Below are 24,379 nucleotides of genomic sequence, written 5' to 3' on the forward strand. Positions count from 1 at the left end.
TCTTAATGGTTTTTCTCCCCCCAAAAGTCAGTGGCAGAAAGCACGGATCTGCTTTGTTGTGGGATTGTCAACAACCCTTTCTCTAGCACCTGTCCTCTGGGCCTGGCCCTGGCAGGCCTTTTCTATAAAACTGGTAGACTCTGCAACATTCGGGGCATGGCCTTGTGTCTTGATGAGGAAACAGGGCCAGGAGCCAGTGAGAGTCAGGCTGGGGGCCGGCCAGGATGCCAACTGGGGCTGTCACTTTCTCCAGTACGTGGTGTGGGGTTTGCCACGTGTTCAGTGGACATTCACCGCGTGGTTTACGATCAGCTCCGTTTGACACTGTCTGCCTGGGGAGAGTGTCACATCCCACAGGATGGGGGCTCAGTCCCACCAGACCGTCGTCCTCCACCCCCACTGCCAGTCACAAGTCCGGGTTGTCACCTGTGCGTCTCGCCCCCTGGCTGTAGATCTGAGTGAGGTTCCCACGACCCCCTCTTCAGGTTCGATTCATTTGCCAGAGCAGCTCATAGAGCTCAGGGGAAAACAGATCGCTCACTGGATCGGTGGCCAGTGTGAGGGATACAACCCAGGAAGAGCCCGACGGAAGGGATGCGCAGGGCAGTGTGGGGAAGGGCCGGGGCTTCCATGCCGTCTCCAGGCGCCCCTCTCCCGGCTCCTGCATGTGTTTACCAGCCGGGAAGCTCTCCGAAGCCCGTCCTTCGGGTGGGTTTTATGTTTATGGAGACTTCATTACGCAGGCACGATTGATTGAATCATTGGCCTTTGGTGATTGATTCATCCTGGAGCCCCCCCCCCCTCCTTTCTCCCCCCCTCCCCTCTCCGGAGTGAGGGGTGGGTAGGGCGGGACTAAAGGCTCCAGCCTTCAGATCACATAAATTGGTCCCCCTGGCACAGCCCCCTTCCTTAAGTGCTTTCCAAAAGTCACCTCATTCAACTAATGTGTCGTTGAGAGGGGCTGGCTATGAATGTTTAGACACCTTTATGGCTCTTAATCACTTAGGACATTCTGAGGATTTTAGGAGCCCGGTGTCAAAAATGGAGGGTGGAAATCCAAATGTGCATTTCTTACTGTCGATCACAGTAGCACGCCTTCCCAGCGGCCGTGCGTCCTAGACTGGGAGGTCTTCACGACTTGTCTCAAATCCGAGGGAGCTTGAGGACCCAACAGCCTCGGGAGGTGCCACGCGCTTTGCCTCTTCTTGGTTGGCTGAAGCCTCTGCACTGTCTGCCTCGGTTGGCTCCATCTGATCGCGTGGTACTCAGGCTCGCCCGAGTGCGCTCGAGTCCCCGAGTCGGCCCTCCTGACCCCTGGCCAGCATGCCTGTCGATGCCAGCTTGGGGGAAGGCAGACCCCATCTCCCACCATCAGGAGTCAGCCTGGCAGTTCCGCTCCTCCCTGGGTTGGGAATGGGGAAGGGACGGGCCAAGGCCCATGAAGACCTGGGCAGGGCTCCTCCTTGCACTGCCCTCCTGAGACCCCGAGGCAGCCTCCCCTGACTGGCAGCTCAGCTAGTGCCCGTGGGCCTGGCGGTGTGGGATTTGATGTCGTAGCAGCCCCACACTTGGGTTCTGTGTTGTTTCAGTTCCTTTGGGGAAACTGAGGCACTGAGAGGAGGGCGAGGCTGGGAGGGGCTAGGCACGCCCATCTCTCTCTCCTGTCACCTTCCCACACGTTGTCATGGTGCCTGATTCAGCCTTTCCAGGCTGGAGGGGCTGGGCTGAAGGCCCGGTTGCTCCTCCAGAACTTGGGCATTTCACAGTCTGCCCGCGGGGTGGGGAGGGTGCCTTCTTCGGTCCTGTGGACCTCCTCCAGCTCCTTTAAAACAGGAGGGCCCTGGGGTGCCTGGGTGGCTCAGTCGGTTAAGAATCCGACTTCAGCTCGGGTCATGATCTCACAGTTCGTGGGTTCGAGCCCCGCGTCGGGCTCTGTGCTGACAGCTCAGAGCCTGGAGCCTGTTTCAGATTCTGTGTCTCCGTCTTTCTCTCTCCTCCACTGCTCATGCTCTGTCTCTCTCTTCTCAATAAATAAATAAATAAATAAATAAACGTTAAAAAATTTAAAAAAATAAATAAATAAAAATAAAACAGGAGGGCCCTAAGACCCCTCAGGAAGCCAGGCCTGAGGGAACTGGGCCACTGTCATGGGGCTGCTTCCTTGGGCCCTGGGTGGCCTGATACCCAGAGGGTGGCCGCATGTACTCGTCATCTCCCTTCTGAGGGCTCTTCTTCTTCTTTTTTTTTTAAATAAATTTTTTTAATTAAAAAAATTTTTTTAAGTTTATTTTGAAATGAGCCAGTGGGGGAAGGGGCAGAGAGAGAGAGAGAGAGAGACAGAGAGAGAGAGAGAGAGAGAATCCCAAGTGGGCTCTGCACTAGTGTCCGACACGGGGCTTGAACACACGAACCATGAGATCATGACCTGAGCTGAAGTTGGATGCTTAACCGACTGAGCCACCCAGGCGCCTCTTGAGGACACTTTCTGGAAGGGCCTGGGAGATGCCCAGTGTGGGGATTGGCTGTTTAGCACAATGGGGACATACTTGGGACTCGAGAGAGTGATGTCCTCCTAGGCTGTGGCACCTAATGATTTTTAATAGGTCCCTCAATAAGTTTTATTAAACAGCCACTAGGCACCAGGCACCGGGGAGAGTGGTGACGGAAGCTAAGTGCTCACTTGCAGCTCCAGCCTTAGCAGGGACACTTGAGCACGTGGTGTGTCAGTGCGAGGAGCGCCGTGGAAGAGAGGGCAAAGTGCCAGGGCATCTCCTGGGTCCCAGGTGGTCAGGGTGGGCCTCCCGGCGGAGGTATTTAGAGCTGAGACCTGAAGGAGATGAGGGAACAAGTCCTGGAGGGAGGGCAGGGCCTCTTTCTAGAAAAAAGCCAGAAGTGCATTCACTGTCCCCACAGTTACCATGCTGGCGGGAAGCCCTGCGGTGGGAAAGGGTGGCTGGCGCCTCTGGGTCAGCAGCACGAGTGCTGGACAAGGGCCCAGGTTATTGCCTCACTCCTGGAGTGTTCCAGGCCCTGGGCCGGGTCCCTGGAACCCCCGGGGCTGCCCGTCCTCCCAAGGAAGTGCGTGGCTCTGCGGGGTGGCAGTGGCAGGTGTGTGGCTGTCAGTGCTGCAGCAGGGGACAGGGACCGGCGGGACCAGACTGGACTGGCCGGGTCATCTGTGCACGAGCCAGCGAGGGCTAGCAAGCATGGCAGCTGGGATGGGGACAGAGGTGCATGGCTTCCGGGGACGAGTTGAGAGGGAGTCTCCAGTCATCCCAGACTCTGAGCTCAGCCTTGAGGCCTCTGGCTTATTTTCTGAGACGGGATCATTAAAAAAATCATTAGCATTCTGGCAAGTACAGGGCAGTGGCGCCCCGGGCAAAGCCCTGCCCACCTGTTTCTCAGGGAGGCTGCCCCCCTCCCCTTCCCCCCTTCCCCAGATGCCCTGGGCCCAGAGCATCCTCAGGGATGCTTTCTGGCCACCGCTGCCCTTGCCTGCCTCCATCATGGTGGGGCAGGGCAGGGCGGGGGGCTGGAGTCATGTTAGCTCCTCCAGGAGGTCCCCACCCTCCAGATTCTGGTGTGTTGGGTCTCTTTTGAGTGTCTGTGGCACCTGCCGTGACATGCTTGTGCAGCATCCATCGTCCCACCAGACCAAGAGCCCAGCTCAGGACTGGGCCTCTGTGGTCAAGAAGAGCTTGGGAAGGAAGGAGGGAGGAAAGGGGGTGGGGGGAGGGAGGGAGGAGAAAACAGCAGGTGGCCTTGCCAGCGCCCCCGTCCCTGCCCAATCTCCCATATATACAGTTTGATGGCCTTGGAGTTGGGCGCCCTTATAGAAGCTGAAGCAGGGACCGTATTTTATTTATTTATTTATTTTTATTTTTTAATGTTTTATGTATTTTTGAGAGAGATACAGAGCATGAGCGGGGGAGGGGCAGAGAGAGGGAGACACACAGAATCCGAAGCAGGCTCCAGGCTCTGAACCCCCAGCACAGAGCCCGATGTGGGGCTCGAACTCAGGAACAACGAGATCGTGACCTAGGCCTAAGTGGGACGCCCAATCAACTGAGCCACCCAGGCACCCCAGGGACCATATTATCTTTCTGGTAGTCATTCACTCACCCATACAATTGTTGAGCACTTCAGTAGGTATACTCAGAGGGAAGCCCAGGGACACGGAGTGAATAGGGCAGATTCAGATCCCTGCCCTGTAGGGTGGCCCTTCTAATAGGGAGCCAGGAAAGACACAGGATGCTGTTAGAAGGCAGCCATGTTTGAAGGGTCATAAGGCAGAGAAGGAGGAAAGAGATTGGAGAGGTTTGTCATCTTGGGTGGGGGCCAGAGCAGACCTCCTGGAGAAGGTGACACTTGAACAGACCTGAAGGAGGCGAGGGAGGGAGCCTGCAGGAAGAGAGAAGAGCCAGTGCAAAGACCCTGAGGCAGAAGCCCAGAGTGGCTGGAGGAGAGTGAGTTGAAGTCAGAGCTGGGGATGTGGTTAGCTGGGAGCCATAGATGGTTCTGAGGAAATGAGGGCTGAGGTCCGGCTTTACGAGGGTCAGTGTTGTGGGGGAAATCAGGCTTGGAGGAAGCTTTTATTTTTTCTTTTTTTGGTGGAAGCTTTTTAATGTTAATATCAACCCTGGAATCCAGCACATGGTTCTAGAGTGACAAGGAGCCCAGTAAAGCGGGCTGTGAGGGGGATGAGCCCAGCAGGCTCCTGAAACTTTCCTCTTGGTTTCTGCTGCCTGTTGGCTTCCTGGGGAAGCAGCTGTGGTTTTCAGGGCGCCTGGGTGGCTCAGTCGGTTGTGTCTGACTTCAGCTCAGGTCATGATCTTGCCGTCCGTGAGTTCGGGCCCCGCGTCGGGCTCTGTGCTGACAGCTCGGAGCCTGGAGCCTGCTTCGGATTCTGTCTCCCTCTGTCTCTGCCCCTCCCCCGCTCACGCTGTCTGTCTCTGAAAAAATGAATAATGAACCTTAAAAAAAAAAAAAAAAAAGCAGCAGCTATGGTTTTCTGGCACCGTCTGCACATCCTGCCGGTGAAGGAGTTGGTAGAAGGGGAGGCTGCCCCTGGACTCTAGGGGCCATAGCCGGCAGGTCCTGGTCCCATAAACACAATCCCAGGGTGACCTGGCCCTGACTGGGGAGGAGGCCCAAGATGCAGGATGAAGTGTCAGGTGGCATGGAGTTTAGAAGGCTTCCCGGGAGAGGCAGCAGGCCCTGGAGGAGGTGGACCAGGGCCTAGAAGAGCAGGGTGCACAGGGGAGAGGGCCTGTGTCCCGGCCCCCAATCCCTTCCCCGTGGCTGTGCTCCTGGAAGGGGGGTCGTTTCCGGTGGGTGCCGAGCCCAGGGCCTTGAGCCGGATGAGAACTGAGGTATGCTGTGGGGGGTTGGGGGACTGTGCCGTTTTTGGTGGCCGCTGCCGGAAGAGCAGTCAAGCGTTTCCTCTGGTCCCTGGGGAGGGCTAGAGCGTGACTGTCCTTGGGAACTGGGTCAGCTGATGGGGGCGGGGCAGGGGCTGTGATCCTAGATCCTCCAGCAAGTGTCCTCATGGCCCCTGTTGCCCAGGGCCAGTGCCCATGGTGGAGGTGGTGCTCGGTGATCCGAGCCCACAGAGTCCCCCTGACCTGAAGCAGAGAGGTTAACAGCCTGCCGGTGGCCTCACAAAGGCCACGTGACTTGAGAGCCACCACCTGGAGACAGATTCTCTGAACTCCAAATCCCAGCTCCCCCACCGAGCTTGGGCCAAGTCACTTCACCTCTCTGGGCCTCCGTTTTCACATCTGTGGTACGGGCATCATGCAGATGCCTGCCTAAGGAATTCGCTCTCGAGGGGCACAGGGGACCACACACAGGGCTTGGCTAGAGCCAGCAGGGGCCGAATGTCGGCCACGGTTTATTAGGTCACGGAGGTGGGGTGGCGACCCCCTTTGTGCTCATTTCTTTCTGCCTTGTGTCTGGGGAGAGATTCTAGACCTGCCCGGCTCCGCCCCCAACCTTTGTACTGATCCTTCGCAGCGGACGGTATGTCTGTGCTGGGATGTGTGTAGCCACGTCTCCTGCTGACCGTGGAGGCGATCTCTAGTTTTCATCTTGGCCTGTCCGTCGCAGTCCAGTTCTTTGGGCTGTTTGCCAGCGTGATTTCCTTCCATCTCTTCAGCGTCACTGCAGAGCCACGGTCTCTGAGCCTGCAAGCCGCCCCCAGCCCAACATTTACTATGAAAATATGCACATCGGGAAAAGTTGAGGAATTGTACAGTGAACGCCTGTAGGCTCAGTACCTACATCTCAGGATGAACGCATTTTATTCTTGCCTTATCCCGTGTCTGATGGGACCACCGCTAATTGGTAGTCCCTTCCCTGTGGCCCCGCACCTCGGCATCAGTATAGATACCCTGGGCTCACAAGGCATGAAGAGGCCTCCTGTGTCCACATGAGACCCTGCCCAGAAAGCGGTTCTCCTGAGCGGTTCACGTCTAGGTGGGGGACGCTGTGAACAGCCAGATGAGGAGAGACCGTGAGACGGGCTTTGGTGAGGCCACAGTGGTGTCTCCCTCTCCATACTGTGCCACATGCCTTGGGGAGGAAGGACAGATGGGTCCCATGGATGTGCGTCTGGGCTCTTGGCAAGCTGGAGAGTGCTAGCAGCTCCGACCCCTCTAGGACAGTGGCTTCTCTTTGACCCACAGCAAGGGAGGTTCTAGCATCATGACTCTGGACTCAGTCTCACGTCTAACAGCAGAGCGGAAGCTTCATCACATGGGCACCCCCCGCGGTCTGGTGACGCATGCCGGCATTTCCTCTTCTGTTCTGTACATCAAAAAATCACAGATGCTGGTTACACCCACCTGTTGGTTTTTTTGTTTTGTTTTTCTTGGAGTTTGTCACGACGCGTGGTTTCACAAAATACTTCACAGAGAGTTTCCATCCCCCAGGGACAGAATCTTCACTGGTTTTGTTCCTGGAGGAACTCAAGGTCTGGTGGGAGACTCGGCCTGTAGAAGCGGGCCCCCCCGCCAATACTCACTGTGAGAACGACTCTGTTGTTCCCCAAATTCCTGGAGCACCTGTGACCAATGCCACGCTTTCCCTGCTTGATGAGGCACCTGTCCCAGAAGGCCATCTGCCCCCTACCCACAGCAAGACTGCTGCTCCCTCCCATTTCGAACTTCCTTCTTCCTTTTTCAGAATATGCCGAGTTTTTGCACTGTAAGTCCAAAAAGTTTACAGACTTTGATGAAGTCCGACAGGAGATCGAAGCGGAGACCGACAGGGTCACGGGGACCAACAAAGGCATCTCCCCAGTGCCCATCAACCTGCGGGTCTACTCGCCACACGGTAGGCAACACAGGCACAGACGCTCTGGGGCAGAGGGAAGTCGGGTCCAAAGCACCCTGATGAAAAATATAACCCCTTCCATGTTTCTTCAGGCGCACACAGCCCTCTTGATCTCTGTCTTCCCGCTTTTTTGTTTATGTTTATTTTTGAGAGAGAGAGACAGAAAGAACATGAGTGGAGGAGGGGCAGAGAGAGAGGGAGACACAATCCGAAGCAGGTTCCAGGCTCCAGGCTCTGAGCTAGCTGTCAGCACAGAGCCTGATGCGGGGCTCGAACTCACGAACCGTGAGATCATGACCTGAGCTGAAGTCAGCCACTTACTTACATGACTGAGCCACCCAGGTACCCCTGTTTTCCCACTTTTGACAGGGACACGGTATCGAGGGATCAGTCTCAGCTGGGAAGACGGTTGGGGGTGCTGGTGACTGGGGCAAATTGCAGCCGTGCGCTCCTGGGAAAAGGGTGGCCGCAGTGTGGCTCCCAGGAGATGGGGGCCACAGAATGACTCCAGCCCAGGGGAGCCGGGGCTTCCGAAACTTGCAGAGGAGCCAAAAAGCCAGTCTTCCCTGCAAAATGTTCTGAGTTTAAAAACTCTGCCGCCACGTACAACTGCCCTGGGGCATGGATTTCTAACTCCGATGGCATTTGGGGAATATTCCAGCAGACTCTTAACTCCTCAGTATGAGTTCTTTGAGAGGAGTTTTTACATTTACTTATTTTTGGATAAATGCTGCCTGTACATGGCTCAAAAATGACAAAAGCGTGTGTAGCGAAATCCCTCCCCGCCCTCAGTATTACAAATAGATGTTATGTTTTAATGCCTAAGTGAATAATTATGAATATGGATGCGTGTGTATCACGTGTGTCTTTTACCACTTTTACTCAAATTGTAGCATAATATAAACTGCCACTTTTTTGTGCGGCTACATCTCCCGAGGGTGTCTCTTACCCTCTTATCAGGGTAGCATCTTCTTGTTTTTTATGGTAAACGTTGGTAAACAACAGCCTTTGGTCATGGCTGAATTGATGGGCTGGAATTTATTTAGCCACTGAGAGCAATTCCAGCAAATGTCCCGATTTAAAACTGTATCACTACACTAGAGAGAGAGGCCGTCTGGAGGAGGGGTTCCTGGAAGAGGACCTACCTACCGGATCCGAGGGTGTAATCTGGTTGGAGGACAGGAGGGATCCTGTGGCCCGATCCCACCCCCCCCCCCCCCCCCCCCAGCACTTGGAGAAGCGGGCTGGGTAGCTGTGGGGCTGTGTGAGCCTCCCCTCCTCTGTCTGATGACCTTCCCCTCTGGCTTCCCTATCAGTGTTGAACCTGACCCTCATCGACCTCCCGGGTATCACCAAGGTGCCCGTGGGGGACCAGCCCCCAGATATCGAGTACCAGATCAAGGACATGATCCTGCAGTTCATCAGCCGGGAGAGCAGTCTCATCCTCGCCGTCACCCCTGCCAACATGGACCTGGCCAACTCAGATGCCCTCAAGCTGGCCAAGGAGGTCGACCCCCAAGGTAACCGCTGAGCCCTACACCGGAAGTTCCCCTGCTGGGTGCCTGGGAGCATGGCGACTTGCCCCGCATCCTTGATTCCAAGTTGTTGGTATTCCCTTTGGCACATGGCCCCTAGGAAAAGGCCCTCCTGGGATACGGCGTCTCCCGTCGGGGCCAACAGTGCTAGAGGGCTGCCCCTGGGAGGCTCTTGGGTGGCATTTGGGCATTTCTCCGAGGCTTGGTCCCCTCTGTCAAAATGGCACCAGCGATCCTAACGTGTAGCACTACTGAGTGCTGAGAGGATTGGAGAGTCCCTGTAAACTGCTCAGGGGCCAGGCGGGGTGGGGGAGGGGGTATGAGGGTGATGAGCTAATGAAGCCCAGTGGGGCGATAGGGAGTAGCGGGGACTGTGGCATCTGTTGCCCGGGGCATTCCAGGTCAGACATTTCCATTTATTAAGTACATGTCCGTTAAGTACCTGCTCTGTGCCGGGCTCTGCTTTGGCCTTGGAAACCCTACAGGGGACAGAATGGACAGGGTCCCTGCCACTGGCGAGTTGACATTCCAGCGGGGGAGACAGAAGACAGCAAGGAAAGAAGCAAGTGGGACAGTTTCAGCCAGAAGTGGGCACCCAGAGGAAAATCAGGCCTTTCGAGAGTAGCTGGGATGGGAGGGGGTCAGAGGCCTCTGAAGATGAGAGGTTTCAGGCAAGACCAGAATGATGAACGACAGAAAGAGGCAGAGCCCAGGAAAATGGACAGCGATGCCAGCCAGGCTGGGCACGATTTGAGCCTGGGATGCCCAGCACACGACGCCAGTGTGGCCGGGGCAGAGCAAGCCGAAGTGAGGACAGGTGGGGCAAGGGTGGGGTGGGACAGACCTTCCGTGGCCTTGGTGGCTGCCGTGGCCAGCTGGGTGTGCCCTGAGCGTGTTGAAGGTTGTGTGGAGTGGGACACACACTCAAATACATTTTGGAAAGTGCCCTCCGACTGCCTCATTCCATGTGGTTTGGAGGGAGTCGGGGACCAGGGAGGAGCTGGGGAAGGACAGGCTCTGGGGCTCCACTGCCTGGTTTCCAGCCCTGCTCAGGCCTGAGGGCGGCCGGGGAGGGCAGGCAGCTGACGGCCCTTTCGTGCACCGGAGTGGGAGCTCCTCAGAGTTGAGGACTGCGCACTGAGACTCTTGGTCCTGCGAAGGACGTGCTGTGTCCCCGTGGTCATCCCGGGCAGGCACGCTCTCCTGGGAGAGGCCGCCCCTGCCCCCGGCCCTCCACGGCTTCCCTGTGCCCCGACTCCGGTCCCACGGAATGGACCGTGGTTGTGACACACACCGCGGAGGCTTGACCGGGCAGTGAGAGAGTGGGGACGGGTACAGTTATGTGCCACTTGTGACCTTGACGCTGGCGTTCTTCCTTAAAGAGAGCATTTTTCTGGCTTCGAAAGTATTCATAATTCATCACCGTTACCAACACGTCCACACTGTAAAATTTAGAACCTGAAAAGTGACCACTCCCCTCCTGCTGCAGAGACACCAATGGCCACGGTTGGTAAATAACCTTTCAGAGTTTCTTCTTCCGTGGATACTCACGTTTTAAAAAATGGGGTGGTCTTTCCTGATTTTTTCCGTAACGTGTGTGCATGTTTCTCTGGTCTCATAGGGACACGTCTACGTGGCAGCCACCGAATGGGCCACTCTTGCCCATTCTTTGTTCTTGAGCACTTGGGTCATTTCTGGTCTTTCATAAACAATCCTCCGGTGAAATCCGACATTTCCAATAGAGTCAGTGGGAGCCCCAGTCACATCCCTCTGCTGCACTCTGTCTGCCTCCCCCCTCCCTCCCTGGCAAGCCTTGTGGGTATTCACGGCTGTGGCTGCTTTGCCCTCCAGAAAGGTGATGCCGGCTCAGAGGCTCAGAGGTTCACACTGCCGAATGTGAACGGGCAGGGGCCCCAGGGAGCGCACGGCTGTGCTCGCTGCCCCCCTCGGCACCCTCTGGAGGTCTCTCTGGGCCTCCCACGCGTCACACATGTACACGTCCACGTCCACACACGCACTAGCACGGAGAGGATCCTTCCGCGCCAGCAGGGGCACTGATCTGTAGGCGTGTACCTTTGCTAGGAGGGTTCCCTTGTCTAGGTGACCCGGAGACAGGAGGAATTCGATGGGGGTGGTTCCCAGAGTGGAATTTTGGCCATTCGGGTGAAAGGTAACCCTAGAAACAGTCGCCGTGGGTTTGCGTATCACGTTGGGACTTGGCAGGTGACTCGGCACAGCACGGAGACTGACCTGGGATTTGGGTTTCCGTGAGGTTTCCCCGGCACTACAGCAGCAAGATGCTGTCGCGGATCATGGGAATGACCGTGACGGTGGCCAGTATTTACTGATAGAACATTTGTCACAAGCCACGTTGATCTTCATGGACACCCCACTGGGATCGGTGTGGCTGTTGTCTTCTCTTGACATGAGGGAAACTGGGGTCCAGGCAGGGGACGTTATGGCTCGTCCCAGGTCTCACAGCCTAGAAGTGGGGACCCCCAGGCTGCCAGCCCAGACTCCTTTCTCACGGCGACCTCTGACCTCTGGGCTCTTTCAGGCCTGCGGACCATTGGCGTCATCACCAAGCTCGACCTGATGGATGAAGGCACTGATGCCAGGGACGTCCTGGAAAACAAGTTGCTCCCCTTGAGAAGAGGTGCGGCTGGGCAGGGAGCCGGGGGCCAAGGGGCGGAGCGGCTGGATGTATGTTCCGGTGATATTTGCTTTTGTCCTTATCGTTACCGAAACCTGGGCAGATGCCAGGAAGTACGCACAGATAAACACTGAGCATTGCCTGCTTCCCCAGCGCCCAGAGTAACTGCTTTTCCATTTCAGTACAAACCCTTCTGTCTTCACGCCTCCGTGTACATATCTTTTTCGTCTGACGTGTATACGTTCACTTTTAACACCTGCTCACTTGGGGGACATAAACAAGCCTACAGGAAAAGAAAACCAAAGTCATCCACAGCCCGGCCTCTCCCACTAGTTTTTACTTTGTGGCTCTCCTCCCAAAAAGTTCCTCAGGATTCATAATTTCTATTAATTTTCATGCTTGCTTTCTGAGCACTTTTTTAACCTTTTTTTTTTTTTAATGTTTATTTTTGAGAAAGAGAGAGAGAGAACGGAGGAGGGGCAGAGAGAGAGGGAGACACAGAATCCGAAGCAGGCTCCAGTCTCCGAGCTGTCAGCACAGAGCCCGACGCGGCGCTCAAACTCACAGACTGTGAGATCATGACCCAAACCGAAGTCGGACTCTTAACCGACTGAGCCACCCAGGCGCCCCTTATTATTATTTTTTAGAAAGAATATGAACGGGGGAGGAGGGCAGAGAGGAAGAGAGAGAGAATCTCAAGCAAGCTCCACACTCAGGGTGGACTTTATCCCAAGACCCTGAGATCATGACCTGAGCCAAAATCAAGAGCCAGACGCTCAACTGACGGAGCCACCTACGCGCCCTTCTATTATGAACACTTTTGTTATGATGTTTGTTTAGTTTTGAAAGAGTACGCATGAGCAGGGGAGGGGCAGAGAGAGAGGGAGACAGGCGATCCAAAGACGGCTCTGTGCCGACAGCACAGAGCCCGATGCAGGGCTCAAACTCACGAACCAGGAGATCATGACCTGAGCCGAAGTCAGATGTTTCACCGACTGAGCCACCCAGGCGCCCTTATTATGAACATTGTGAAAAACCTTCTCGAAAGTAGGGAGAGAAGTACGAGGCGCCCCCATGGGCCCAGCCTCGGCAGTCACCAACACGGCCAATTTCGATCGCTGAATGTCCCCTGAGTTGCTTCCTGGGAGGATCATGAAGCAAATCCTTGGCACCCTATCATTTGACACATAAATACCTGAGTTCTGGTCACAAACAGCTCCCCCGCCAGCCCCTTTGTGTCTCCTATGCCGTCTTTTGTTTTGGTTTCTGTTTCTGTTTTGTTCTTTTGTGGATGGAAGAAACCAGATCATGTCCCACACTTGGGATTGGGCCACTTGTAGTTCCCTATAAACTGGTAATTAAATCGAGATGGAGGCCTGATAAGGTTGGGGTTTACGATCAAGTTCAGATCTTCTGACAGGAGTAGCCTAAATATTTTGATTTTCAAAAAATGAGAATAGCCAGGTTACCTGGCTGGCTCAGTCAGTTAAGCATTTGACTCTTGATTTTGTCTCGGGTCATGATTATATGGTTTGCGAGGTGGAACCCTGCCTCCGGCTCTGCACTGACACCGAAGAGCCTGCTTGGGATCCTCACCCTCCCTCTCTCCGCCCCTCCCCCGCTCAGGTATGCTTGTGAGCTCTCTCTCTCTCTCTCTCTCTCTCTCTCTCTCTTTCAAACAAACAAACTTATTAAGTGTCTCTTATGTACCCAGTGCTCTTCATGTACACCAGCCCATTGAATCCTGGTAACAGTCCAACAAGGTGGCTCTGTTCCTACCCCCATTTTATAGATGAATAAACTGAGGCACAGAGAAGCTAAATCCCTTGCTCCCGCTCACAAAAACTAGGAAGTGACAGAGCTGCTCTTTAATGCCAGCTCTCCAGTGTCATGCCACTTTGCGACCTACTTTTCCATTTCACTTAGCAGAAGAGCAGGGCATTTCCCTGTGACAGGCGACCGTCAAGGGTCCTTCTTCAAGGCAACTTCCGAGGGTCCAGTGGAATCCATTCTAGGAGGATGTGTGGGCTGTTACTCAATCCCTGTTTGTTAGGTTATTCCTGTTTTTCACTGCGGCATGTTGTTGAGTGTCCGTCTAGGCTTTTAGTTGGTGGTGGTGTTTGGTCATATATATATATTTTTTTAATGTTTATGTGTTTTTGGGAGAGAGCATGAGCCGGGGAGGGACAGAGAGAGAGGGGGACACAGAATCCGAAGCAGGCTCCAGGCTCTGAGCTGTCAGCACAGAGCCCGACACGGGGTTTGAACTCACACACCGTGAGATCGTGACCTGAGCCGAAGTCGGATGCTTAACGGACTGAGCCACCCAGGTGCCCCAATATTTATTTATTTTTGACAGAGAGAGAGAGACAGTGCGTGCACTAGAGGGGGAGGGGCAGAAAGAGAACGGGACAGAGGATCTGAAACAGGCTTCGTGCTGACAGCAGAGAGCCCGATGCGGGGCTTGAACCTATGAACCGTGAAATCATGACCTGAACTGGAGTCGGACACTTAACAACTGAGCCACCCAGGTGCCGCTAAGCCGTTGTTTTCTTTTTTTTTCTTCAACTTTTTTTTTTTTTTTTTTTTGGGACAGAGAGAGACAGAGCATGAACGGGGGAGGGGCAGAGAGAGAGGGAGACACAGAATCGGAAACAGGCTCCAGGCTCCGAGCCATCAGCCCAGAGCCTGACGCGGGGCTCGAACTCCCGGACCGCGAGATCGTGACCTGGCTGAAGTCGGACGCTTAACCGACTGCGCCACCCAGGCGCCCCAAGCCTTTGTTTTCTTAATTGCTTCCGTCTTGTGCCCCGTTCCTTCCCCCCGGGACCTGCTGTCAGCTGTGGGCACCTAGGGGCATGTTGGTGTTGCCAGGACCATGTAGATCTTTTCTTTTGCCCCTAGGCATTCCCTCTTCCACGTCTGGGATAGGCATGGGGAAAACCTGGTTTCCACCTGCCCCCAGCCCTGCTGAGACATTGAGCAATGAGAGGGGCCCCCAGGGGAGGCTGGAACGTGGTCAGGGCAGAACCCAAACACCCATTTAGCTGCCAGGATCCCGAGCTGAAGAGTGAGTCACTGTCGGAGGCTTAGGAAGGAAGGATTGGTGCTGAAGCCCGAAGAGGACCCCACATGTCCTCACACCCTCTGCCATCCCTCCCCCAGCCCCCTGACCGCGTGCTCATTCTGCACACACTAGGCCTAAATCTTGGTCCCCGAAGGATGCTGCCTGGGCTCAGCATTGCCGCTGGGGGGCCAGGTGACACAGACCTCCTCAGCTTCCTTCCTCCCCACTCACTGCTGTCTGCATCTGCCCTCTGCCTTCCTGTCTGTGTCCAAGAAGGCGAGCCCTTCCTCTCCCGGCCCTGTCTGCCTGCTCCCGACTTGTACCCGCAGCCTCCCTCCCTCGGTGTTCCCCTCTTGCCCCGTGGCCTTTCGAGTCTCTCGAGCTGCAGCCTTCTCCTTGGCTTCCCAAAGACTCAGAACTCTCGCACCTTCGGGAACCAAAATCCAAGCCAGACCACTGTCTCTGCTCCGTGCGGTTGGCATGTTTGCGGTCGTGTGGATGATAGTGAGCTTGGGCTTCCCACAGGTCTGGGCTCACCCTCTTGATTCTCCGGCTGCCCCTCTCCGTGACCTCCCCTTGGTCACTTCCCCTCATCTGTAAAATGGACATAGTGACATATGCGGAGAGGATGAAAAGTAATCAGGCCTGCACAAGACTGGGCGCGAATAAGGGCAGGCAGGCAGGCACCACTCCCCTCCCCCCAAGGGAGACCGTCAACGCCTGCTGCTAAGCGGGGGGGGGGGGGGGGGTGGGGGTGGGGGGGTGGGGGGGGTGTACGTATGTGTGCACCTGTCCCCAGTCCACCTCTCCAACTCTGATCATGTCAGCAGTCGTGAATGACGGTCCCCGCGTCTGCTTTGTTGAGCACCTACCATGGGTCAGCCACGAGGCTGAGTTCTTAGTGTCCCGTGACATCCACTCACCCCCCCTGCTGGTGTGCTGAGTGCCTCGCGTCCCCACGCGGGGACCCGAGACTGTTCTGGCTTTTTGAGCACCGTCCCCTTTGTCTTCATGCCCGAATATGGCACATCTTCTCTTCATGCTAACATCTTTATCTTACATATTGTTTCCCACGCGTGTTTCCCATGTGCGAAGAATTCCGAAATGGTACTGGAAGCCGCCTGGGAAGGAGAAGGTCTCCCAGCCCTTCCTGCATGTCCCATTTCTCACGTGGCCACGGTTACCATTTTCTTTGTGTCTTGGCTCAGAAAATTTTTAACCCAAATATAGTCATCTCTGAAAACCACCCGTGTTCTCTTCCAGTTTCACGGTGTGTGCATAGATCTGTGATCCCTCGAGGATTAGGTTCGGTAGGCACCCAGCTTGGGTTTTTGCGTGTCTTTTTTTAATGTGGTGTTTTTTGTTTTGTTTTGTTTTGTTTTGTTTTGTTTTGTTTTGAGAAAAAGCACACCCGTGTGCACGAGCTGGGGAGGAAGAGAGAGAGAATCCCAAGGAGGCTCCGTGCTGTCAGCGTAGAGCCCAGCACGGGGCTCATACCCGCAAACTGTGACCTGAGCCAAAATCAGAAGTTGGACGCTTAACCGATTGAGTCACCCAGGCGCCCCCACAACTAACTTTGTTCCTTTGCTGGCCGTGGCCGTTGAGTGATCCACCTTCCTCCCGTTGGCTCTGAGGAATTAGCCATTAGTTCCCACCTGCCCTTCATGTGGTTTTGGACTTTTTTCTTTTCTGTTCCATTCATCTCTCCAGACGTACATGCCCCGATGTACCCAACCTTTTCAAATGTAACAGGTTTTAATACCAGGCAAGATGAGGTATTCCTAACTCAGCCTTCTTTTTGAAGTGGTTTTCTTACTTGTCTTAGTGTTAATTTACTTTTGAGAGAGAGAGAGAGAGAGAGCGTGAGCAGGGGAGGGGCAGAGAGACGAGGAGACACAGAATCCGAAGCAGGCTCTAGGCTCTGAGCTGTCAGCACAGAGCCCGGCGCGGGGCTCAAACTCACCAACCGCGAGATCATGACCTGAGCCGAAATCGGATGCTTAACTGACTGAGCCACCCAGGTGCCCCTTCTCACTTGTCTTTAAAGCACAGGTTGTGGGTTTCGTCTTCTCCAAAGCTTTTCTCCGTCCCCCGCCTCACATTAGGCCGGGCGTCACCCCTCTCCTGCAGACACTTCTGTTGCTTTCCGGGACCGCACTCTGCGTTTGTGTTCTCCCAATTTCTGAGTAACGAGTGGGGCTTGTGGCCCAGTCCGCGAGTGACCTGTGGGACAGGGTCCCTGTCTGTGCCTGCACCTGGCCCAGCCCCGTTCCTGGTCCACGGTGGGCATTCCGGGCACCTCGGCTCACCTGGCACGGCCCCTGCCCCTCTCCTCCCGCAGGCTACATCGGTGTGGTGAACCGCAGCCAGAAGGACATTGAGGGCAAGAAGGACATCCGCACAGCACTGGCGGCCGAGAGGAAGTTCTTCCTCTCCCACCCAGCCTACCGGCACATGGCTGACCGCATGGGCACCCCACACCTGCAGAAGACCCTGAACCAGGTACAGCCGGGATTTTGTGCGGGTGCAGTCCACAGTGATGCTGGCCTCGGTCTAGAGCCAGCGCGCGTTTTAGCAAAATGAGTTCAGTCCACATCTGATCCGGGGCCCGGTGGAGAGTGGGTATTCAGTAAGCGGGTCGTGGCACTGTTCCTGTCACGGTTACTGTTCCTGTTATTTTAATTGCCGTTGTAATGATCTAGTCACGTACCCAGAAGTTTGCGTACGTTACAGACGCCTGGCCGGCACTGAGGCAGGGTGGCCAGGAGTGCTGGACGGACCTCATCAGGAGCGCTGTAGAGCCTGACCTTCTTGGGTCCGAAGCCCACCCCAGTCTCTGACTGGGTGGCCCAGCCTCTCTGAGCCTCTGTCCTCCGTTCATCAGTTGGGAACCATCACCGTCCCTGCCCCCCCGCCCAGGGCTGCGGCGTCCGCTAAGTGCTCAGTGCGTGCGTCGCGTGAAACACAGCAGGTACCAGGTGCTGGCCTCTCCTGTATTGCATTTTCTACCGCTCTCTTGTTTTTCTACACGGAATGCATTCATAGGGTTTATGAACAACGCAGGTATCGATACACGTGCGGCGAGGTGCCCCCTTCTGCCCCTTCCTTCCACCCCCGGGGCCCCACAGTTGGTACTGCCTGCGTTTCTTTCTGTCCATAGAAGCGAAAAGGACTTCCGAGAATCCCTGCTCTCCCTTTCTTACTGTAAATGACGCCATGCGCCCTCCCCACCCCTTGCTTTTGAGGATTTTTTGCGCAGCAGTATCTCCTGGAGTGCTGGGTGTGCAGAAAAGAACCCTTCCTCACTCCTTTTCGCGGCTGCATACTGGTCTCTGAATGCAGTCTGTTCAGCCGTCTCTTTTTGGAGACTGACTCCATCTTCTCGTCTTCCTGGTGCATAGAGGCCGCCGCTAGTAACATGATAATGACCTCATCTTATGCCCCTGTCGATTTCTCTGGAGAGGAAAGTCCCTGATGGGGGATTGCAGAGTCTCACTGTCACAGACGCTGCCTGTCCTCAGGGTCTGTCCTGGTTTGCCCATCCAGGGTGGCAAGACCTTCCCCTTTGAGACTTTGTGGCAGCTTCCTGGAAGGTGGGAAGGCATCAGAGCAATAGTGAGTCGTTTCTTCGCGTATGCAGTGGGGACACAGGGGTGACACAAGAGCAGGGCTCTGTCCTCGGGGAAGACATTTTTCTAATGGGGGGGGGGGGGGGGACGGGGAACAGATTTGGAACAAGTCACCAGATGAATGCATAATCAGGTGTTAGGTAGCAGCCGGGCCATGAAAAGCTGGTGCAGGACAGGAAGGCAGAGAAGGCAGCTCAGGGGCAAAGAGGAAAGTGTCCTGTGGGAGGGGCCCTCCAGGAAAGGAAGCAGTAGGCCTGGGCAGAGGGCTGTGGGAGAGGAAAGGAAGTAAAACCCCCTTGCAGGTGGCAGGGGCCTCCTGTGGGAGCCGGCACGGGGCCCGGCTGACCTCCTGGGATGCGGCTCTGCGTCGGGGCACTTCTTGGGAGCTGTGGCCCCCCAGCCCCGTTTTCCCTGTAAACGAAACGGGGCCGCTCTCGTGCTCTAAGACGCGACCGGACACTAGATGGAAGGTCTGCAGGGTGTGTGGCTCAGATCCCCACCCCAGAAGGCATGCAGGCCCCACAGGGGGTCTGGGACAGTGCCCCTGGCCACAGAGGGTGTCAGAGGGACTGTCAGAATCCTGCCACGGAGTGTGCTGAGCTGGAGCCTGAGGCTCCCTCACACCTTTTTTCAGGCTTGAGGGATACTCTAAATTCTTGTCTGGTGTGGGACAGATGACAGCAAAATGCTTCTTTCCGCTTTTAGCGTACTAGCTGCTTTTATGGTTTTTTTGTTTTGTTCCCTCCCTCTCTGTCTCTCTTTTCTCTCTTTTATTATAGTTAAAAGAAAAAAAAAAAGTCCCACAGCCCAAATATAGTGAATATCTCATTTCTTCCCATCTGGTGGTGGGTCCCTTCCTGGGAGTCGGCCAGTGTCACCACTAAGTGGGCTTCCTTCTAGAGACATTCAGGGCCTGGAGAGGCCACTGTGTCTGTGTCTTCCTCCCCTCCCTCCCCACTCCCCCTCCTCCTTCCTGTCCCTCCTCCCTCCTCCCTCCCCTTCCTCCCTGTCCTTCTCCAGCTCCCTCCTCTCCCTCCTCCCACCTCCCTGCTCCTCCCTGTCCCCCTTTCCCTCCCCTCCCCCTCCCCCCTTCTTTGCCTTCCCTTCCCTTTGTTTCTTTTGACACCTGAACAACCTTGTATTTGTGTGCCGTGTACCATTCTCCCTTACTTTTTCTCTCCCCACCCATCCTGAGGCTCGTTCTCTAACCTCATCTGCCGTGCCGCTTCCTTTTACAATTTGTGACTGCTTAAATCCACGTGATTCGGAAGCAGAACAGGAGAGAAGGGGCCGCAGAGGTGTCCCCTTCCCACCCGCCTGCCCCACTCCGGCCTTTCTTCCACATTTGTTTCCTGTGATGCTTCCTTCTCTCTGTCCACGCGACTAAAAATATGTTCTTACTTTCTCCCTGTCTTTCACAGAAGGGAGCACACATCCTGCGTCCGTTCTGTGCCTTCCCTGGGGAGCTGTTTCTGCCTTAGGTTGTGGGGCCTGCCTGGGCCTCTCCCTGGAGCACCCGTGGGAGGCTGTTCTGGGTCAGCACACGGTGTGCCATGTGTACCCTGTGGCCCAGAAACGCTGGTTATCTGCCCGGCGCAGGCCCAGGGGGGCTGCTCACGGCGTCCCGCTGCTGGGGGCGGCACGTGTCCCCTCTCCTGGTCCCGTGCGCGGGTGTGACTCCTGTTGCTTCCTCTCGAGGCCGGGGGTGCGCCGGGTGCAGGGGGCCATCTCGTCCTCAGCCCCCTGCCAGTGCGACAGGCCTGCCCCATCCCAGCATCCTGCCTGTGCTGACCTCTGGCCTCTCTCTGTCCCACAGCAACTGACCAATCACATCCGGGAGTCCCTGCCAGCCCTGCGGAGCAAGCTGCAGAGCCAGCTGCTGTCCCTGGAGAAGGAGGTGGAGGAGTACAAGAACTTCCGGCCCGATGACCCCACTCGCAAAACCAAAGCCTTGCTGCAGTACGTGTCTCCCACCCTCTGCCTGGCTCGCCGGGGCCTCTGGCCGGCCGCGGGGTCCTGGGTCTGGACCGGGTGCCGATCCTCATCCATCCGTCCACCCATCCATTCACTTAGCAGACATCCTTGGGGAACCTCCTGTGTGCCAGGCCCTGTCCTGAGCACTGGAGCTGCCACAGTGGGTGGGTAGCCAGCCAGCCCTGCCCCCATGTGCTCAGAAAGCAGGGAGGGAAGGGATGGGACCGAAAATGAGTAAATAAGAAAACGAATACTGTGTTAAATGATGAAATATTATTGTCGGGAAGAGGCTGGGGTGCCAGGATGGGCGTGGGGTTGCCATTTAAAATAGAGTGGTCTAGGGGGCGCCTGGGTGGCTCAGTCGGTTGAGCGTCCGACTTCGGCTAGGGTCATGATCTCGCAGTTCGTGAGTTCGAGCCCCACATCGGGCTCTGTGCTGACAGCTCGGAGCCTGGAGCTTGCTTCGGATTCTGCGTCTCCCTCTCTCTCTGCCCCTCCCCTGCTCATGCTCTGTCTCTCTCTCTGTCTCAAAAATAAATAAAACATTAAAAAAAATTTTTAAAAAAAAATAGAATGGTCTAGAGGGCCGCCCTGAGACAGTGAGAGTCAGGCAAAGACCTGAAGAGGTCAGGGGTGGGGCCCGGAGGTGCAAAGGTCCTGAGGCAGGACAGCACCCTGCAGTGTTGGAGGAAGCTATGTGGCAGAACAGAACGAGTGAGAGGAGAATGTGAAGGAGGGGTAGAGTGGAGGAGGGGAGAGCAGGGAAGGGACAGAGCAGAGAGCATTCAGGTCTTTGTGGGCCACAGGGAGGAATCAGACTTTTGCTGTCAGGTGGGAGCCAGGGAGGGTTCTGAGCATAGGAGGGACGGCCTGATTCAGGTGTTGACAGGCGCCCTCTGGTGGCTGTGGGGAGGACAGACATGGGGGAACAGGGTTGGGAGCCTGGCCCTGTGCCAGCTTTTTATGCTCTGTCTCTTGGAATTCTCACCCTGACCCCGAGCGGATGCCCACTGGCCCAGCTCAGAGCTGATGGGGACTCTTTGAAGCCACCCATCTGTGAGGTGGGGCGAGGGTTGGTGGGCCCCACAATACCAGGTTCTCTCTCGAGGCTTCTCCTGCCTCCGTACTCCCGGTTTCTGGCCTGCAAGGAACCCTGGGCGCTTAGTTAGAGTGGGATCCAGAAACTCCCTGGCAGCTCATGAGGCAGAGGGTCCCACACGTATGACTCCTCCCATGGACACACCAGAGGAACACCACCCATAGTGGCCACATCCTAACCCTGATGTCCCCCCATCCTCTGCCACGCGGCACTGCATGGTGGGTTCGGGGGTGAGAATGCTTTGATGCTCAGACTTAACACTGTTCATCTCTTGGGGACAAAAGCTTCTTGGGATCTGAGACACCCTGCGCCTGCCCCCCTGCCAGGTGTTCGGGGAGAACCCATTCATCAGCGGCCAGGCCCGGCCTCTCACCGGCACCAGCCGGACTTGCCCACGAGAACTGGACATCTCTTCGCCAGCAAGCTGGGCTTGGGCCAGTAGAGGCCAGTAGAGGTCGGTCCCTTGACCACAGTAGCTCCTGTTCAGGGCAGACTGTGCGCAGTACTGGAGATCAAGAGTTTGGGGGGCGGGAATGATTAAGACAGATGGTGCAAGAGGCTGGGAAAGCAACTAGAAATGCTAAGGAAAACCAAACACTAATAAATACTTGACTTCCCTGCTGCACACGCGATCACAGGGCTCATTGGCAACACTCAGAGACTTTTGTAAGGGTTGGGCCGGGTTCCCAGGGCCCATGTGTGGTATTAACATATTTCATCAACCACGTCAGTGCTTTATTTTTATTACTACTTTCTTTTTTAATGTTTATTTCTTTGTATGAGAGAGAGCATAAGCTGGGGAGGGACAGAGAGAAGGGGGGGCAGAGAATCCGAAGCAGGCTCTACGCTCTCCTAGCTGTCAGCACAGAGCCCGATGCGGGCTTGAACCCACAAACCATGAGATCATGACCTGAGCCAAAATCGGATGCTTAACCTACTGAGCCACCCAGGTGCCCCTTATGGGAGCACTTTAAAAACAAAACAAAACAAAACAAAACAGGGGTGCCTGGGTGGCTTGGTTGAGCCTCTAACTTCGGCTCAAGTCATGATCTTGCAGTTTGTGGGTTCAAGCCCCGTGTCAGGCTCTTGTGCTGACAGCTCGGAGCCTGAAGCCTGCTTCGGATTCTGTGTCTCCCTCTCTCTCTGCCCCTCCTTGCCTCACGCTCTGTCTCTCTCTCTTTCAAAAATAAATAAATATGTAAAAAAAATTAAAACATTTTAACTTTTCTGAACTCAGAAGCTTTAGGTGAATTACCACTAATTGGCTGCATTCTTTCTTTTTTGTGGGGGTACCAATGAATAGTGCTGCTTAGGATTGGTGATTCCTTGGAGTGGATAAAAAATCGAAACTCGGGGCGCCTGGGTGGCGCAGTCGGTTGAGCGTCCGACTTCAGCCAGGTCACGATCTCGCCCTCTGTGAGTTTGAGCCCCGCGTCGGCTCTGGGCTGATGGCTCAGAGCCTGGAGCCTGTTTCCGATTCTGTGTCTCCCTCTCTCTCTGCCCCTCCCACGTTCATGCTCTGTCTCTCTCTGTCCCCAAAATAAATAAAAACGTTGAAAAAAAAAATTAAAAAAAAAAATCGAAACTCCTTGAATCCTCACAATGACCCTATGCAGAGACTTATTACCATGCAGATGAGGAAACTGAGGCTCGGAGGGGCAAAGCCACTTGTCCAAGGAATCACGGCAGTCGTTGGGAGAATCCACCTGAGTTGTGTGGAGGGGCTGCTTTTTCACTCACAGTTCTGCCTGATCAAGGCAGAAGTTGCTAAGCTGTGACCCTCCCCTCCCCCGTCCTCACTCTTGCTGTATGCAAATGGGAGTAATAATGCTACCCAACCCCCTCCAATTCAGTGAATGAATAATCCTAATGGGCCTGGCACATGGTGATTGCTTGCCATCGGCAGCCCTGTATCTTCCTCGTTTTGTATGCATCTTGGTGCTAAAAAGTGAAAAGGAGTGTGTAAGCCACAGCTTGACCCAGAACATAATTCTGGGTCAGAACCTCCCCTCTGACGTTCAGGTTTCCTTTTTCCCCCCCAGGATGGTCCAGCAGTTTGGGGTGGACTTCGAAAAGAGGATCGAAGGCTCTGGAGACCAAGTGGACACGCTAGAACTCTCCGGGGGTGCCCGAATCAATCGCATCTTCCACGAGCGGTTTCCCTTTGAGCTGGTGAAGGTAGCACCGCTGGGCGGGGCCCTCCTGACCGAGGTCAGGCCCCCTTCTGCACAGCTTCTGGCCGGGCCTCCTCCCTCCTGCCTCCAGGCGTAGCCTGCTGGGAGCAGAGGTGGTGGAGGGGAGCAGGGTGTCCCCTTCAGGCCCTCCTTTCCTGAGCAGGCAGCTTAGAGGTATCCAGCAGACCCGAATGAAAGCTCCATTTTCTCTCTCTGACAAAAACCAGCACACGTCCTTTGCAAAATACGTAGAGCACAGAGGTAAATTCTCGTAGGAAAATGGCCTCATCGTGTCGATGGGAAAAATAAGCCGGCCAGGGAGCCAGCATGTGCAGCAAGGCATGTAGATAATATTTACAGCACCCTTCCACGTGAAGGGGCGCGTCTGGATGTGTGTCTTTATGTAGACACGTCTACAAAGATGCACAAAAAAAATGTCAGCTCTGGGCCCTGGGATTTGAGATTTTTTTTGTTGTTGTTGTTAATTAGCTTGAAGTTGTACACTTTTCACCACGAGCACATACCATTTTTGTAAAAAACAGCGAAGTTCTTTTCAATGAAAACAAAAGCTACAGGGGGGTAAACACCCATAATCCCGGTACCCGTAGACAACATCTGTTAGCACCTGGGTGTCCGTCCTTTCCCGATTATTTCTGTGCGAGGGGGTAAGTGCCCAGCATATACAAACACAGCACGTATACTCATCCATACTTAAAAAACAAACGAATATGGCTTTGTACGTTGTTTTTTCATGCGGTGGCCATCTTTCCAAAGCAGTTATGTATATTTCATGTGTTGTTAATGACACAGTAGTATCTTATCTTATCTTACGGATGTCCCACTGGACGTTGAGCCAGTCTCTCATCAGTGGACATTTAGGTGGTTTTCACATTCTTCAGCAGTTACGAATAGT

The 24,379-nt window shown here is 55.1% G+C and overlaps 1 protein-coding gene across 8 annotated transcripts in view; it reads left to right on the forward strand.

Moving 5' to 3' along the window:
• DNM2 (dynamin 2) overlaps positions 1 to 24,379 on the forward strand; it is an 89,629-nt gene that overhangs the window by 37,810 nt on the left and 27,440 nt on the right. For all 8 annotated transcript variants that reach the window (XM_047849537.1, XM_047849533.1, XM_047849535.1 and 5 more), the window contains 6 exons: positions 7,186 to 7,335; positions 8,652 to 8,855; positions 11,428 to 11,526; positions 16,932 to 17,092; positions 20,036 to 20,178; positions 23,335 to 23,470. In XM_047849537.1, the coding sequence (XP_047705493.1) occupies positions 7,186 to 7,335; positions 8,652 to 8,855; positions 11,428 to 11,526; positions 16,932 to 17,092; positions 20,036 to 20,178; positions 23,335 to 23,470 (893 nt within the window). The remainder of the gene's footprint in view (positions 1 to 7,185; positions 7,336 to 8,651; positions 8,856 to 11,427; positions 11,527 to 16,931; positions 17,093 to 20,035; positions 20,179 to 23,334; positions 23,471 to 24,379) is intronic.

This window comes from Prionailurus viverrinus, chromosome A2 (genome assembly GCF_022837055.1).
Source record: "Prionailurus viverrinus isolate Anna chromosome A2, UM_Priviv_1.0, whole genome shotgun sequence".
Taxonomy (NCBI): domain Eukaryota; kingdom Metazoa; phylum Chordata; class Mammalia; order Carnivora; family Felidae; genus Prionailurus; species Prionailurus viverrinus.